We start from the raw sequence: 15,188 nt of genomic DNA, 5'->3' as shown, positions 1-15,188 counted from the left end.
ATTACTCCATTTCTACACAACTGTTGAAGTGCAGTTTCCTTTAGGAAAGCGGATTGTAGGTATACACCTGGCCTGGTTAGCGTCTGCAGCCCCAGAGAAAGGTCCTGGCTGAAAGAAGGAGATCCAAATCACATGAAGGCCTCCTGCAGGGCTGCAGTCAGGAGGCCTCCAGTGTTTTCCCTGCACACACCTGCTCTGCTTGCCACAGGAGGACTCTTGAGTGTTGCCAAAAGCTACATGAGTGACAGGAGATCCAATGGATGTGCTGCAGGGCAATGGGCCATGCTCCCACCATAGCTCAGCAGCCATGGGACTAAACCTATTTCTACTCCGCACAAAAAGTGCTAGCGTTCAAAACAGGATGCTTTCCAGGAGACTGCTTCAAAACCACTGCTGTTGCCTTTATTGAAAGGTACATAGAATACAGATGCATATATTTCTCTTTCACAAATACCTGGAATGACGAAGATGCCATCGTGCAGCACCTTAAGATGTGTCCTGCTGTTTCCTCTGGCACTCACACAGAATGCTTCAGCTAAAGACAGAAATCAGGTATTTTTCTACTTCTGATAAGACGCAGCTACTCACAATACATTAAGATGCAAGTAAAACAAAGGCAGAAACCTTAAATCAGCAGGCTTCCCTGTCGGGGAGCACAGAAAGTGTGATTTTCCTCAGAGATCCAGCCCTTGTGTTTTACTTCAGACCAGCTAAGGATACAGCGCGGTGCTTTTTCTGCCATGGAGCAGAAGTGCATCACAGCCTGCTTCATTTCACAGCACACTCCCGAAGCCAGACCGAAATCGAATGATTTTGCCACGTTTTATTCCAGCCACAGCAAAGCGAAGGTCTTCTTCCCTCAAAGCACCACATCTCAACAAAACTCTAGTAAATTTAGTAAGAACACCGTTTTCAAAAGGAGCTTTGAGATACCGATCCTCGAGCTGTGGTTTCTCTGCTCTTGCTCCTCGCACCCCTCCTTGCCGTCCCAGGCGCTGCGTTGTCCCGCTGGCAGTGCTGCTGCTCCGGCCATGCCCCGTGCGGAGCTCAGCAGCCGTACTCCCGCTCGATGCTGGCCATCAGCTCCTCCTCTGAGCCGTGGTACAAGATGGCCGGGCATCCCACCGGCTGCTTGCTGCCCTGCGATGGGCACCTGCAGGTGGAGGGAGCGGGTTACTGCTGCTGGGAGGGGAGCCAAGCTCTCTCATTGCTAACTTCGTCATTGGGTCAATGGGAAAATGGCAGCGCACGTGGCTTGCACCCCACGGGCACACCACTGGGTGACAGCTGCTAGCAATTGGCACCCAGTCTAGTCAGTGGGATACATCTATACGGTACTCAAGTGCCTGTGCCCCACAGTCCCTGGTGAGCTATGGCTACAGCCAGCCAACACACTCCATATCCTTTACACCAGCTGCTAGTTCCAAGGTTTCTTGCAGAAAGGTGTTTCTGTTATGATGTGACCACCTCGTGCATGCCCTGTGGCCTTTGCCATTCTCAAGAGAGCTGATGTTGCAAGTAAGAATGACCATTTTAGTATTTTTCTGCTTCTACTTTTGAGAGATATAAGATAAAGGGTAGCCCTACAGAACACCAGGCCCCAAAAGGCGAGATACAGGTGGAGAACATGTGCAAAATTCTTCCATGGGAACCACTGCAGCACTATGGGGCTTGGCTACGTTTGCTTTGGGTTTCAACCAAAGCATGAGCTCAGCTCCCTCCAACTGCTCCCACGGTTTAGTTATTTTTCTCTCACACCACTGAAGTCTGATGCACCATCAGTAGGGCTGATGGTTTAACTGGCACTGTGGAAATCACATCCAACAGCATGTCTCTGGCTCTGCTGTTATTTAGCAACCACTGACTCACCGTTTTCTCTAAGGATGAGACCCAGCTCAGCTGGGATGAACTCAGCCATTAGCATGCCTGCATCCTGCCTGCCTGGTGACGCTGACACACGGCGGCTTTCAGAGAGATAGAAGCAACTGCCATGCAAAGGGAAAGCACGCTGCTGCTTGGGTCCTTTCTGTTGTGGCAGTTATCACTTAACATGGAAAAACTGAAATAAATACAAAACAGAGAGGTTCCACTTGCATAAAAGGAGAACCTCCTCCAGCCTGAGGCCTGCAGCTGTGCACACTGTCACTGGCCCTGCCCTGAGGTGGCTCTGAGCAGGAGGTCAGTCCCTGCTCGAGCCTTTATCCCAAGGTCAGGGAATTAAGCTGGGAATGAGCAACGGGGGGACAGGGCCTCCCCAGTGCCATATGGCCACCAGGCCTGGACATCAGGCCTGCAGCACGTCATGGCACTGTCCTGTTGAGAGCTGCTGGACTTGCTGACTTGAAAACTGGAGGTTGGGATGCTGGGTGGGAACCATTCAAACCCAGCAGCTCTCAGGGAGCTGGAGGCCTGAGGAGAGATGGGGGGAGGACAGCGCAGGGAACACAACCCATTGAGATTACCACAGAGACTTCTGAGTAAAGTACTGAATAGCCACTAACAGCTTGGGGGGAGTTCAGAAAGCAGCAATAGGAGTGACTTGAAGAGGCTAAAGCAGTTTAGGAAAGGGGAAAGTAAGGAATGTGCTCCATTTCAGCCACCTGCCTCTCCGTGTTTAAAGATAGTTAAGGGAAGACGAATATTTTTAATGGAAAGACAGTCAGCTTTGCAATGAGAAGGAAACACAGAGGTCAAGAATAGCACAAAAGTGAGCTGTGGGGTCTGCTGACAGTGTCCCTGGTGGGTGGTGACTTCCTATGAAGGAACCCCCCAAATCACTGAGTGGTGATGGGAGGGACCTCTGGTGTTCATCTGGCCAAGTAAAGCAAGTCAGAGCCAGTTAAGTGCCTGAGAATCAGAGTATCTCCAGTGAGAAGGGACCCATGAGTATCCCTGAGTCCACACAGCATCACCCAAAATCCAAACCCTGTGTCTGAGAGCAGTGCCCAAACACTCCTTGAACTCTGGCACTCGGGGCCATGCCCACAGCCCGGGGCAGCATGTGCCATGCCCACCACCCTGAATGAGGTGGGATGAATCTAGGCCACCGTTTCTTCTCTTTCTGCTGAGGATGTGAAAGTACAGGATTAATCATTAAAACGCCTTCTGCGCGACCTCGCTGCTGAAAAATGGGTCAAAGCCACGCTGGGGTAACACTGCGCATGACACGGGGGTTGAGAGCAACGATGAGATTGTTGTGACATTCCTGAGCCATGTCATTCAATTGGTGGACTGCCACTGGTCGTGTGGGAAAAAAAGAGGTAACGTGATACAGCAAAGAACACGTACATATTCCCACTGGAGGGTGCTCATTAGTGCCTGACACCTCCAGCCTCCATCTCTGTGGCTGCTCTTCTATGTGACAGCAGGAGGTGCTGGGCACCCTGCCCTGTGCTGGAGCAGGGGCTGGGCCCAACAGACCCAGAAGGTTCTGCCCCCCTCACCACGCTGTGGCTCTGTAAGGTCTCCTTACCTTTTTGTTTCTCCCTGTTTTTTTCTCCCTAGTTTTCAGATTAACACGTCCCTCAGGGGCAGCGTGGTGGTGTGACAGCCCAGCACTGAAAGGAGTCCCCCCTCAGTGCAAGGAGATGGTTTTCCAAGCCTTTCAGTTTCATCTGGGTTTCTCTAACACATGCATCAAACTGTTCCCACTGCTGCTGGCAGATATGGGGACACAGTTGGCATCACTGCTGCAGAAGGAAGAGTTCAGGTTTTGTTTGTTGGACCCCACCTCTCTCCCCTCCACCTGTGCATCTCTGTCTCTAACTGCTGCACCATGGGAGCCTCTCATGGGTTCTTAGGGGGAAAGACCTACCCTACCCATGCTCCAGAGCCCACAGAAGCCCCAGGTGGCCATGATGGCAACAAAAAGCACAGCCTGGGAAAGGCAGGTGGTGAGGCAGGGGCTACTCACTCGTTGCTGATGTTGTTGTTCTCTGGGTCTGAGGAGCGTCGCGGAGATAAGACCTTGAAAAGAACAAATGTCACACGTTTCAGGTACAACACTACAAAGCTGCCTTTGTCTCCCATCGGACACATTTACACCCCGACCCGCCTCTGGGGAGATGGTACCAGAGCACCTCCATGCAACAGAAATACCTGCTAATGAAAATACCTGCTAACGAAGGGAGTGACAAGGAGAACCCCCTGCAGGCAGGCTGGGTGCTGCAGGAAGAAGCAAACTTCCACCTTGCTCCTCATTACTGTGCCACCCCATAGAAAGGGGAGAGGGACAATGGCTGTGGCTTAGGACAGACCTAGACCCACACTGGTTTGGTGAATGCTTTCTCTAAGCTGAAGCTGGTGATTCACACGAGCTATCCTGCAGAGGTTAAGCATGCATGGTGCAGAGCCAACGTGAGGACTCAGCCCCCAGAAAACAGGAACAAAGCAGCTCCTTTCTGTGCCCAGAAGGACGCTCAGCCCCACAGCTTTGTCTCAGCAGTTCTCACCCTGAGAACCCATTCCCAGCACTTCTGGGCAAAGGATGGGCTTGGAAGGCCTCTTTTTCCCTTTGTGGCTGACTCCTCCGTGTTACGAGCTGTACGTGGTGTGTGGGTGGAAGACAGAATCAATTAGTCATCAGGATGGAGTGGCTCTGGTTAGCAAAATCTGCTTCCCTCTGCAAGTTCAGCCCCCACCTTCTCTGAGGGATCTGTCAGCAGCAGCACCTATTTCCCAAAGGAGTACTGCCAACATTTCACCTGGAGCTTTGAGATCTCTGGAGAAGTGAGAAAATTCCCTCCCCCAGCCCCTCCTGAGCCCCCAAAGCTGTGCTGGGCCGGGCATGGTGGGGTTGGTGGTGACACCATGACACCAGGCACACCCCAAACCCAAGAGTTATTCGGGGACCACAAGCTGGCCCAAGCCAAAACTATGACAGGGGCTCTTCCAGCTCCTTACACATTCCAGCTGGGCTGGTGCAGTGTGCAGCAACACCCTCCAATGACATAAAAAATGCCATGGACGGCCAGGCCAGCAAACGCTGTCAAAACCAACGAGCTGCCACGGGCAGGGATTGTGCTGATGTGCAGAGGGGTGGGAGACAGCGTCCTGCGGGGACAGCAGTGGGAAGGCAGGCAGCAGCACGCTCCTCCTGGCTGTCCTGTGCATGCCTGGTGCTTGTCTTGGGTCAGGGATGTGCCAGGGATGGGCAGGAGGTGGTGCCAGGATGTGTTGAGGATGTGGCAGGGATGGTGCTGGGGATGCGTGATGTGCCAGGTCAAAGAGGAGCTGTGCTCCGCTGAGTGATGCTGGGGAGAAAACAGCAAAGGAGAGGCGGCTCTGGGAGCACAGCCGCAGCACAGCTGCATGGGTGTGACCGAGGGGCTGATACTGGCCAACGGGACGGCACAGCTCGCTGCTGAATTTCGGCTGTTTTTAAAGACGAGGAGCACTGAATGGAGAGGGTGCTGGTCCTGCAAGCACTGAGCGCACCTCGGCCCGCACGAGCCGTGTGCCGTGCGGCCCTGGCAGAACCACGGGTGGGTTTTTCCCGTGGTGAGCAATCTTTATCTCTGCCGGTAAATCGCAGGATCGCGGCATCTTTTAGGATGAGAAAGAGCCGTGAGATGAGGTCCGAGCAGCGCTCAGCACTGCCGGGTCCACCACCGCACCACGTCCTGACGCACCACGCCTCTTGAAACGCCTCCAGGAACGCATTATTCAACGTATGGCGCCGGACTCGCGACTTCTGCGCGTCTGCTCCAGGCAGCGGTCATCCAACCGGACCGCCGGTGCCGCTCAGGACCCAGCAGGAGCACCGAGCCCCCTGAGAACAGCGAACCTCGCGGCCGCCCAGCTCCGGCCCCAACACCCCCCCCCATCCCGGCCTCGCCGCCCGCGAGGCCGCGCACGGCACTCACCTCCGGCGCGGGCTGGGCGGGGCCGGGCGGGGCCGCCTCCAGCGCCGTCCCCGGCGCCCGCCGCTCCTCCGCCGCCGGCGCTCCCGCCTGCCCCGTCCCGCTCGGGACGCCGCGGGCCCGGCCCCGCCGCCGGCTGCTGCCGCTGCCCATGGCCGCCGCGCCCGAGCCGGGGCCGCCGCCAAGGGCCGCCTCGCTGCGGGGCGGCCCCGAGCCGAGCCCGGGAGAGGCCGGGTCCGGGGGTGGTGAGGAGCGAGAACGTGGGAAAGCCCCGAAAGGCCCTGGGAGGCCCGGTCGCTGGTTTTTGTTTTTTGGTTTTGTTTTTTTACAGCTAACCACACGATTTTAACAGCTTGGCCGCGCTCCAGGAGAGGGCGGAGGTGTGCGGTGAGAGCGGGACGGAGCTGCCCTGCGGGAGATGGACCCTGCGCCTGCAAGAGCGGTGAAGCGCTGGCACAGGAGGTGGTGGGGTCACCGTCCCTGGACGTGTTCAAAAACATGGAAATATGGCACTGCGGGACGCGGTCAGCAGGCCTGGGGGGGTGGGCTGACAGTTGGACTAGGTGATCTTGGAGGTCTTTTCCAGCTGTAATGATTCTGTGACCCATTGAAACCATTAGCACTGGATCGCCCCACTGAGGTGACTGGCTGTCCTTTAAGGCACCCCCAAGACCAGTGGCCAAGGTGGAGTCAAGAAACGCAATTGCTTGGACAAAATCTAACTGTCTGATCTCATTTTCAGGTTGCTCTTTTCTTGACTATGACAGTATGGAGACTGGCCGTCCCAACCCACGCCAGGAAGTGTTGGTGGCAGTGTGAGGGCAAGGAGAGTGGGGCTGATGGGACATGGCAGCAGCTGCCACGGGGCCAGGATTGCCTTCATTGCTGGAGGGTCGGAGAGCCAGGCAGGAGCACACTTGCAGGATGAAAGGAACATGAGGATCCTTTCTCTGTAAGAACCCAAACAGAGCCTGTGGAGTTCTGTTTTCTCAGGCTTCTGTTCCCACCAGAACTTTTCTAGGGCAGTTATGGACAGTGCATTAAGGAAGCTGATCTTGTGACAATAAACACTGCACCACATGTTTAGGTTTTGCCTTCTTTCCTGATACTTGCTGGGTTTTCTGTGAATTTTCTTCAGTAGAGATAGATACGTAAGGTTTGTTCTCTACAGAAGGAGCGGAGAAGGCTGAATCTCTCCCACTGCACACAGCCATGCCAGCGTTACCCCTCAGTGAGCAGGTTTAGTTATTAATTTCCCTTTGAGCATTAACTGGTGTGCAGCAGAAGGAATGTGAGCATTGCTCACATTGTGGTGCCCTTATCACACCCTGCCCTCACTTCCAGAGCCTTTTCCCAGGTGTTGCCTTCACCTGGGTTTTGAAGCCCCAAACATCCTGCAAAATGTAATGGTGACAGCTCTTTGGGGTTGGTGTGGGGTCACGTCCTGTGCCTCTGACCCGGTCCCAGTGTGACATGTAAGGAGCTGGGCTGGGGAGTGCAGGGCCAGCAGCTGTCTGCCTGAGGGTGGCTTTGCTGCCCCAAGGAAAACAGCCATGAGATGGAGGCCAGAGAGCTCCAGAGAGCCATTCTGCACAGGATGGAGCCTGGGATGTGGTGGGGAAACCACGGGTGGAGGAGGGGCTAAGGCTGCCCCTATGCAATTAGCAGAGTACTGGGCTTTGGCCCAGTGCTGGAGTTTGACTCATCCAATTTGCGAAAGAACTGCTGAGAACACATCTTTAAATCTAAAAGCCTGTTTTTTAAGAGTGTCCTTTCAACACATCTTGGATTTTACTGCACCCGAAGCATTGTCAGCAAAAGGTTTTTTTCTATCTGTACCCCAGGTGTAGGGGTAGGAGAGCTGAAGAGTAGGTGTATGAAAGCAACCAGCAGGAGGTGAACCTTAGAGCTGAACTTCCCCTTCCCAGCAGAAACCTTATTCCAGTTTTATTAGCTTGTTTCTTCCCCTCAGTGTGGGCTGAAGTCTGGCTGACTGCAGAAAGCCTAACATCTCTGAAGTCAGGCAGGCTATGGGATTTCAGCTAGCAAGGCTCTATGTCCCAGACTTTGGCAGGGCCCAGTGTGCTGTAGGGCTGCTGGGTCTGGAGCTCAGGTCCCTCAGCTGGGTGACCATGTCATCCTCAAGCCCTGCACCCGTACTTAAGCTCTGTGTGAGCACATGCTGGAAGAAAAGATTTGGCAATACCTTTATTTATTTAACAAGCTTCCTAGAGAGGTGCTTGATGCTCCATGCCTGCCAATGTTCAAAAGGCTAATGCCCTCAAATAACCTGCTTTAACTTTTGGTTATCCCTGACGTGATCAGGCAGTTGGACTTGGTGATCTTCAAAGGTACCTTCCAGCTGAACTATTCTATACTGTTTTACCCTACCCTACCTTACCCTACTTTTGAGTATGCCCAGTTTCAGACCTTTGGCTACAAGCTGCCTCCCAGGCCATGACTCCCCCAGGAGCACCCATGGCACTGCTTCACATGCTGCAGTTGCAAGCCCTGCCTTAGCTGCACCTCATCCCAACACCACTAAAAGTCACATTGACAGCTTCTGCAGTGAGACAAGCTGCAGCCTTGAACAAGGCTGGGTGGCACCAGGCAGCATTGGGTGGGCTGGCAGATGGTACCAGGCTTGGTTTCCCAAGGCAGAAGCTGTTATGCTTCCTGGACAGCATCTGATTTGTTTCTCCAGTTGCATGGAGGAAAAAATAGCCGAGGTTAATATTTTACCAGCAGGCAATAAAGCTGACCTGGTATTTAGGCATCTATATGAGCTGACAGGGCTGTCACCTGGCAGCAGGTCTATGCTGGCTGTCCCTGCGTGCCCCCAGCCCGCTGCAGGCTGCAGCCAGGGCAGTGTCCCACACAGGCTGGTTAGAGGTATGCACTGGAATAACATCAGTGGCTCTGGTCCTGGAATAACCTGCTGAGAGGCCGTAACGTGATCGTGCCTGATCTCTTTGTGGTATGCATGAACTGTTATGGTGATGGAAAGCCTGTGTGTGCTAAGCAGACCCATGGATTATGAGGGTTTGTAACAAAGATGCCAAAGCTGGCCCTGATAACACAGGGTGGAGGGGCATCGCGAAGTGGTGAGGCAGGGCAGGAGCTCCCAGGGCTTTATCTGGGAAGGGCGGTGTGAATGGGATTGCTGGTGCTGGCAGCATCAGCTGTGAAGAGACCCTCCTTTCATCTATCTCAGCTTCAAAGTGCGAAATGATGTGCTTTTACCTGGGGGGAAGCTTTGGCATTTTTCTAGTTGAAAGAACGCACAATCTGTGGTATTTAACATTTGAAGAGACTAATGGCAGGGAAGATTTTAAAAGCATTTCCTTTCTAAAAGTCGACCCATACAGAATGTAGCTAAAGTACAATATACCTTTCAGCATGTAGCTAAAGTACAATATACCTTTCAGCATGTAGCTAACTACATCAAGCTGTGCTGTTCTGGAACACAGGGCTGAGGTTTTGGAGCATAGGGATGTCTATTTACTCTTGTGCTGCCGGGAGGTTACAAAAGGAAAGGAGGAGACGACTGCTCTCCTGACTTCCCCAAAATATAGGTCACAGATCTAAGGCTTAGACTGCAAACTTAATGATCGTGTCTTCTCTGAAAGGCAGATCTGTAAACACGGAGTAGCTTGGCTGGGAATAGAGATGGGCAAATCAGCAGTGCTGCCAAGGAACATTTTTTCTTTTCCATTACATGGAGGAGCAGACACTCCAGCAGAATATGTTGCAGCCGGGTCTCCCCATGGAAACATACAGGCGTTCCAGGTGTCCTTGAGGTGCCTTGCCTGGCCTTCAGCCACCTCTTCAAAAAGTGTGAGGTCTCCGTAGCCTGCAGAGTCACAGAGTAATCAAATAATTCAGGTTGTAGGTGACATCCATAGATCTCAGTCCAACCCTCAAAGCAGGGCCATCTAGTACACAGCTCAGGGTCTCAGTGTTGAGTATCTCCAGAGTTGGAGTCCCCACAGTCTCTGAGGAACTTGCTGCAGCATTTGACCAATTTCACAGTAAAACCATTTTTTTTCCCATGCACACAACTGGAATTTGTCTTGTTCCAGCTTGTGGCCATTGCCTTCTGTCCTGTTGCTGAGCTCCTCTGTGTCAAATATGTTGCAAACACAGCAGAGCATTGACAACAGCCTATATTTGGGCAATCTAATTCTACTTAGGGTTTATTTTAGCCAGTGAACGCGCAACTTTTCTGCGCAGGGGGAAGAAAATAGCATCTGCCCCAGCTTCTGAACTGTGAAAACAACTGGACAGAATGATGACATTTGCTAATTAACTTTTTCCACAGGTAAATGAGCTCACAGCTCTCAGTGGGCTACTGAAATCTTAATGTTCTCAGCTTGAGATTATTCCAACACTCATTCGTATGGCCACCAGTTATTGGTTGTAGTGTACATGGAGCTAGACTAGGACCAAACAGCAAGAGGCAAAATTCCCATCGAACATGAGGAGAAATTCTTCACCCTGAGGGTGGTGAAGCACTGAGCAGGCTGCTCAAAGAGGCTGGGGCTCTCCATCCCGTCACAACTTGCCTGGCCCAGGGCAACCTGCTCTGACTTGGCAGCAGGCCCTGCAGGCAGGTAACTGAGATGAGGCCCATCCCATCCAAATGTTTGGGTTTGCCAGGAAGTTGTGTCAGCTGGTGGTGCTGCTGACAAAGATGATCCCACCAGGAAAAGGAGGAAGAGGCTGGGATGGTCAGAATGCCCACTTGTAAGCAGGGGCCTTCAGCCTGGCCAAGGGAACTTGGAGGCTGTGGGGTGGAGGCCACCAGGCTGCCCTGACACTGCCACAGTTTGGGTGTAGCCCTCCAGTTTTGGTGTGGGTGAGAGAGCAGAGAAGTAGAGAGGAATTCAGACTGTGTCAGAAGGCTTCTGGGTCATGGATGAGCCCTGGCCAGCCTAATTTATCACACAGATGGATCCTCCGAGGCTACATTTGTTTGCAAGGAAGGCTGAAGTCCAGTTCTCTGGGTGGCATTCTGGCTGGGTCCCGCACAGGTGACCAGCATCACACCAGGCCAATGAGGACATGGGCTGGAAATGCTCACCTGCCTATCATGCTGTCATTGATTGATGGATGGAAACAAAGCAGCGTGGCAGAGTAAATCAACCCTCGAGTAGATGGCCCTGGATGATTGCTGTTGGGCACACTGAAAATGGTGGGCCTGGGCTTGTTGCCCCTGCCTCTATGGCAATTTAAGCATCAAGGGGGTGGTGGTGAGCAGGAGGGAAAAGTCTGTTCTGGAGCTGATGGAAAGCTGGTGGTAGGTATGTGTGTATGTACTCAGCATTAGCAGATTTGACAGGTCTGCCTGTCTGAAGATGGAAAACCTGAGCAGAATTGGGGAAGCAGAGTACCTTACGGGAGGGCAGGACCCAGGGAGCAAAGATGCTCTGCTTAGAGAAGTAATTTCTAACAGAACTATGGGATCTGTGATATTATTTACTCATTTCCTTTATTCTCACCTGGTTTTCTTCTGCTGTTACTCTGCTTTTCTCCAGGCCTGAACTGTTCACTGCCATCACACCAAGCCTGACTGTAAATGACCTAATACACCCTTGATTATAATTTCTGTGTAGAATAAATACCATCTGGACATCACCTCTGCAAAAATCTTCCCTTTTCTTCCCCTGGGGCTCTTTTCAGTTCCAGGATGATAGGAAATATCTCTATCAGTTCCCAGCAACACTTCAGTGGTGCTTGCAGTGAAACTTGTATTTCCCTAAGATGGGAAGAATTTCCCAGAAGAAGGTCAACTGCCTCAGGTATTTCCAGAGATTAGTACCCAAATGGCATCTGCCAGTGATCAAAAGGAAGCATGGTTTAGTCCAAGAGATAAGCAAGGGTAGCCTTTGGAAAAGCAGCGTATTGTGGTGGGCTTGGCAAGCTACCTGCAGTAACCCACCCTCAGCTCAGCACATGCTTGTTGAAATTAAGTATCTCATGTTAGCTGGAAACAGCAACAAAAGATCTATCTGCTGAAGGCTTGGGGTGATCTGTGAGCAGACCGCATGGAAGTTCATTGTCACATCTGCTCTACTGACCGATTAATTGCTTTGACCCCAAGTGAGACTGAAGCCTGGACCTGGGGTCCGTGGTGTTTTACAACAAAAGGGAATAGCAGCTATAACTCAGGTCCCACAGTACACAACATGGCTTTGGACACCTGTATGGGCCAGTGATAGAAAATACACCGGCTTTTAGCCTGAAAGGCACCAAATAATTTGTTTTTCCTCCACTCCTGTGTTCAGATAGCCATCTGAGCTGGGCTCACGTTGAATACACGAAGAATATCCCTTTGTTATTTTTTCTCAGCTGTGCGGTGCTCAGAGACAGTTAGTTAAAGCAGGATGACTTCATGTTGCTGAGTCATGAGCAAGTCAAACTTTTGCCTACTACCTGCTTCTTCTGAGGCATGTCGGGGCTTCTACAAGAACATACTTACATAGGAATAATAGGTTACTTAATAACAGAGATTTTGGTGCTGAGCTTTGTAAAATGTCCCCTACACTGATTGGGTGCTGAAGTTCTGGAGACATTGCTGTGGTCTGTGACACTGTTTATTACAAAACGAAGCTGTAAACACATGATTTCCCTGTGAAAGCATTGTGTAACTATTAGTTAATTAAGCTTCCCCACCTCTGTTCAGGTGGATGCGGTTACCTCTGCTCTGCAAAGGACAGAACAGAGCATGGCAGAGGGTTTGCTGGCTGGTGTCAGTGCTTTCCACATCCTCAGGAGAACCAGTGCTGATAATGCACTACTCCCGATAATGGGGGCAGGTTTTTGCAGCGAGTGTAGATGTGTAAATTTAAGGTTTGTTCATTCTTTACAACCACAGCTAGAAGGGCCATGGAAGAGCCCCTCGGGCACTTCCCTTGGCTGACAATATGCTGATGTACCTTAGTGACTTTGTGAGGACCTGGTGTGGGGGCTGCTGGAGGATGTCCTTAGTGCTTCTGTGCACAGTGAGTCCCTCCAGCAGCACGCTGTTGTGAGTTTGGCAGGACAGCTGCAAGGCTTTCACAGCCTGAGCACAGCGAACAGAGCCCAGGTGGTGCTTCTGATGGCATCCATGACGTGTCTTCTGGTAGATGAATGGATGGAGCTGCTAAGCACTGACCCTCGCAAACCTGCTAGAGGTAAAAAAGAAAATGAGGGAAGTAGGCAGCAGAGCAGGGCTGCACTATTTCTATCAACTCAGAGCTCTGATCAAGAGATGCACAGGCGAGGATTTCATTGCACTGGGGCAAGCTGCAGTGCCTTCCAGGTGGAGAGGAGGGGTGTGGGGCTGCACACCAGCGTACCTGTTAGCATGCTAACTGGTGCTGGTTAATCTCCAGCATCTTGTTTGACGCCTCCGTGTAATGATGGTGGAAATAATAAATGGTGTGCTACAAAGCCGTGTGCGTGGACTCGCTTTGTGCTGACGGCAGTGCCTTGCTCCCAGCACGGCTTGGTGCCAGCCTGCTTCCAGCTGAGTCAGTTGGAGCAGGCAAAGCCCCATCTCGACAGCTGGCACCATTTCAGGGGCTGTTGCAGTGGGTGCAGCAGAGCTCAGTGTGCCCTTCTGCTCCGAGGGTCCCCAGAAGTTAGCTCAGAGGTGTGGGTCTCAGCCTCCTGGGGCTAGTTCATTGGGCTTTTGCACAACTATTGAAACAGTGCAGAGACTCCTTGAGGGTGTGACCTGTGCCATCCACTGCTCCCGAGATGGAGAAATCCTCAGACAGGGTCAAACCCGGGAGCAGGGCGCATTCCTGCAGTGCTTTGGATGCCTCTGCAGGGGGTTACTCACAGGTCCTGTAACCCATTAACGTCAGCCCATCGAATGTTGTGCCGAGGTTAACTTGATTTGATCAGCCATTGGAACGTTGTAATGACTTTTAGAGCATGTTGCTGTTACAGGTGTAGCCTTAAATGGTCCTATTCAGACATCAGGGGAACAAAGCTCTTTTTAAATTGGACAATAAGGGCGGTGAGATGCTGGCACAGATTGTCCAGAGAGGTGGTGGATGTCCCATCCCTGGGGGCACCCAAGGTCAGGCCGGATGGGGCTGTGAGCACCTGATGGAGCTGTGGGTGTCTGTGTTCATCGCAGGGGACTTGGACCAGATGGCCTTGAAGGGTCCATTCCTTCCAACTCCAACAATTCTGTGATTCTATGACTTCTAATGTGTATCATCAGGAGGGACAGGAGCACTTCTCAGTGCTTTGATTTGTTACTTAGCTTTCTTCAGCTTTTTTTGCAGCATCCAGATTTCTATATGAATTTCACACATGAGTTTCGTAACCTTTATTTTAATCATACTAGAAATGTCGTAGGAGCCTGCACTGTGCTACAAACACAGGCTGGTAATGAGAGGCATCCCACTGAGATTTCTGTTGTGCTCCCGGCAAGCAGAATAAAGGGCTCCTCTTCTTTCTCTGGGGAAAGAAGGATCATAGAATCATGTAACTGTAGGGGTTGGAAGGGAGCTCCAGAGATCATCTACTCCAACCTCCCTGCCAAAGCAGCTCCCTAGACCAGGTTGCATAGGTAGGCTATGATTTCTTATTCCTTTTCTTTTTTTTGGTTTGCTTTTAAAGTTTGCTTTTATACCAGTTCCACGAGGACTTCCCATAAGGAGGTTACAGAAGTTTCAAATGAGACTTTTCTTGAGAGGGCTGTTGAGTGGAAGACCCTTCCCCCTTCTCTTGATGAGCAAAACACAGCTGGTAAAACACTGAGCTGTGTTCAGGGAGCCTTCCTGGATCAGAAAGCTCACTGCTTAGAGACTTAATTCGTCTTTAGGTCCAAAAAACCCCAAGCCCACCCCAAAGCCAACCTCACCATATTTTTGCTCTCTAGTTTAGAGAGCATTTGTCATTTTGTCTAGTTTAGAGAGCATTCCATTCATCAGTCTTTTTTCTTCACAGTGCTAAATGTAAATCAACCATGACAGGTTGTACAATGTTGTAACAGCTTGAACAAGCATGAGCAAACAGTGAGAAGAATCTAGCTAAAAACATGCTTCTAAAACATCACTGCTGGGGGCCCACGGACAGGAGATAAGTGAAAGAACAAGGAAACATTTGTCCAGTTTGATGAGGCTGTTGCCTGTCACACTGGTAAATGCTGATACTTATGAGCAGCTCTCAAATAGCGAGCACTAAATGCATTACCTTTAGGAGTCAGAAATTGATGCTGTTGTTGTGTTTGAATTGCCTAGAGGCTGCGGTGTCTCCTGCTTGGAGATCTTTAGAAACCACCTGGGTGTGGAACTGGTCATCCAGCTCTCAGTGGCCCTGAGT

General features: G+C 51.6%; 2 protein-coding genes across 2 annotated transcripts in view; both read right to left on the bottom strand.

The window, feature by feature from the left end:
• The window catches only part of NOL10 (nucleolar protein 10), a 450,419-nt gene that overhangs the window by 43,736 nt on the left and 391,495 nt on the right, over positions 1-15,188 (bottom strand). The gene's annotated exons all lie outside the window — the stretch shown is intronic.
• Positions 618-6,077, bottom strand: LOC136045306 (cystin-1-like). Its single transcript, XM_065731139.1, has 3 exons — positions 5,865-6,077; positions 3,914-3,966; positions 618-1,153 (listed from the first exon to the last, which is right to left on the bottom strand). Exons 1-3 carry the CDS (start codon positions 6,012-6,014, stop codon positions 1,048-1,050), a joined length of 309 nt encoding a protein of 102 aa, XP_065587211.1. The 5' UTR covers positions 6,015-6,077; the 3' UTR covers positions 618-1,047.

The sequence above is a fragment of the Cyrtonyx montezumae genome, unplaced genomic scaffold, assembly GCF_038088225.1.
Source record: "Cyrtonyx montezumae isolate F1298 unplaced genomic scaffold, pur_monq_1.0 scaffold_13, whole genome shotgun sequence".
Classification (NCBI taxonomy): Eukaryota; Metazoa; Chordata; class Aves; order Galliformes; family Odontophoridae; genus Cyrtonyx; species Cyrtonyx montezumae.
Note: the sequence above shows the minus strand (reverse complement) of the source record. Positions and strands in the feature narration are given on the sequence as shown.

Coding starts and splice junctions, on each gene's coding strand:
- LOC136045306 (XM_065731139.1), bottom strand. CDS start 6,014: ATGGGCAGCGGCAGCAGCCGGCGGCGGGGCCGGGCCCGCGGCGTCCCG. Junction 3,967..5,864: donor CCGCCCAGCCCGCGCCGGAG/GTGAGTGCCGTG, acceptor GTTCTTTTCAAG/GTCTTATCTCCGCGACGCTC. Junction 1,154..3,913: donor AACAACAACATCAGCAACGA/GTGAGTAGCCCC, acceptor CTCCACCTGCAG/GTGCCCATCGCAGGGCAGCA.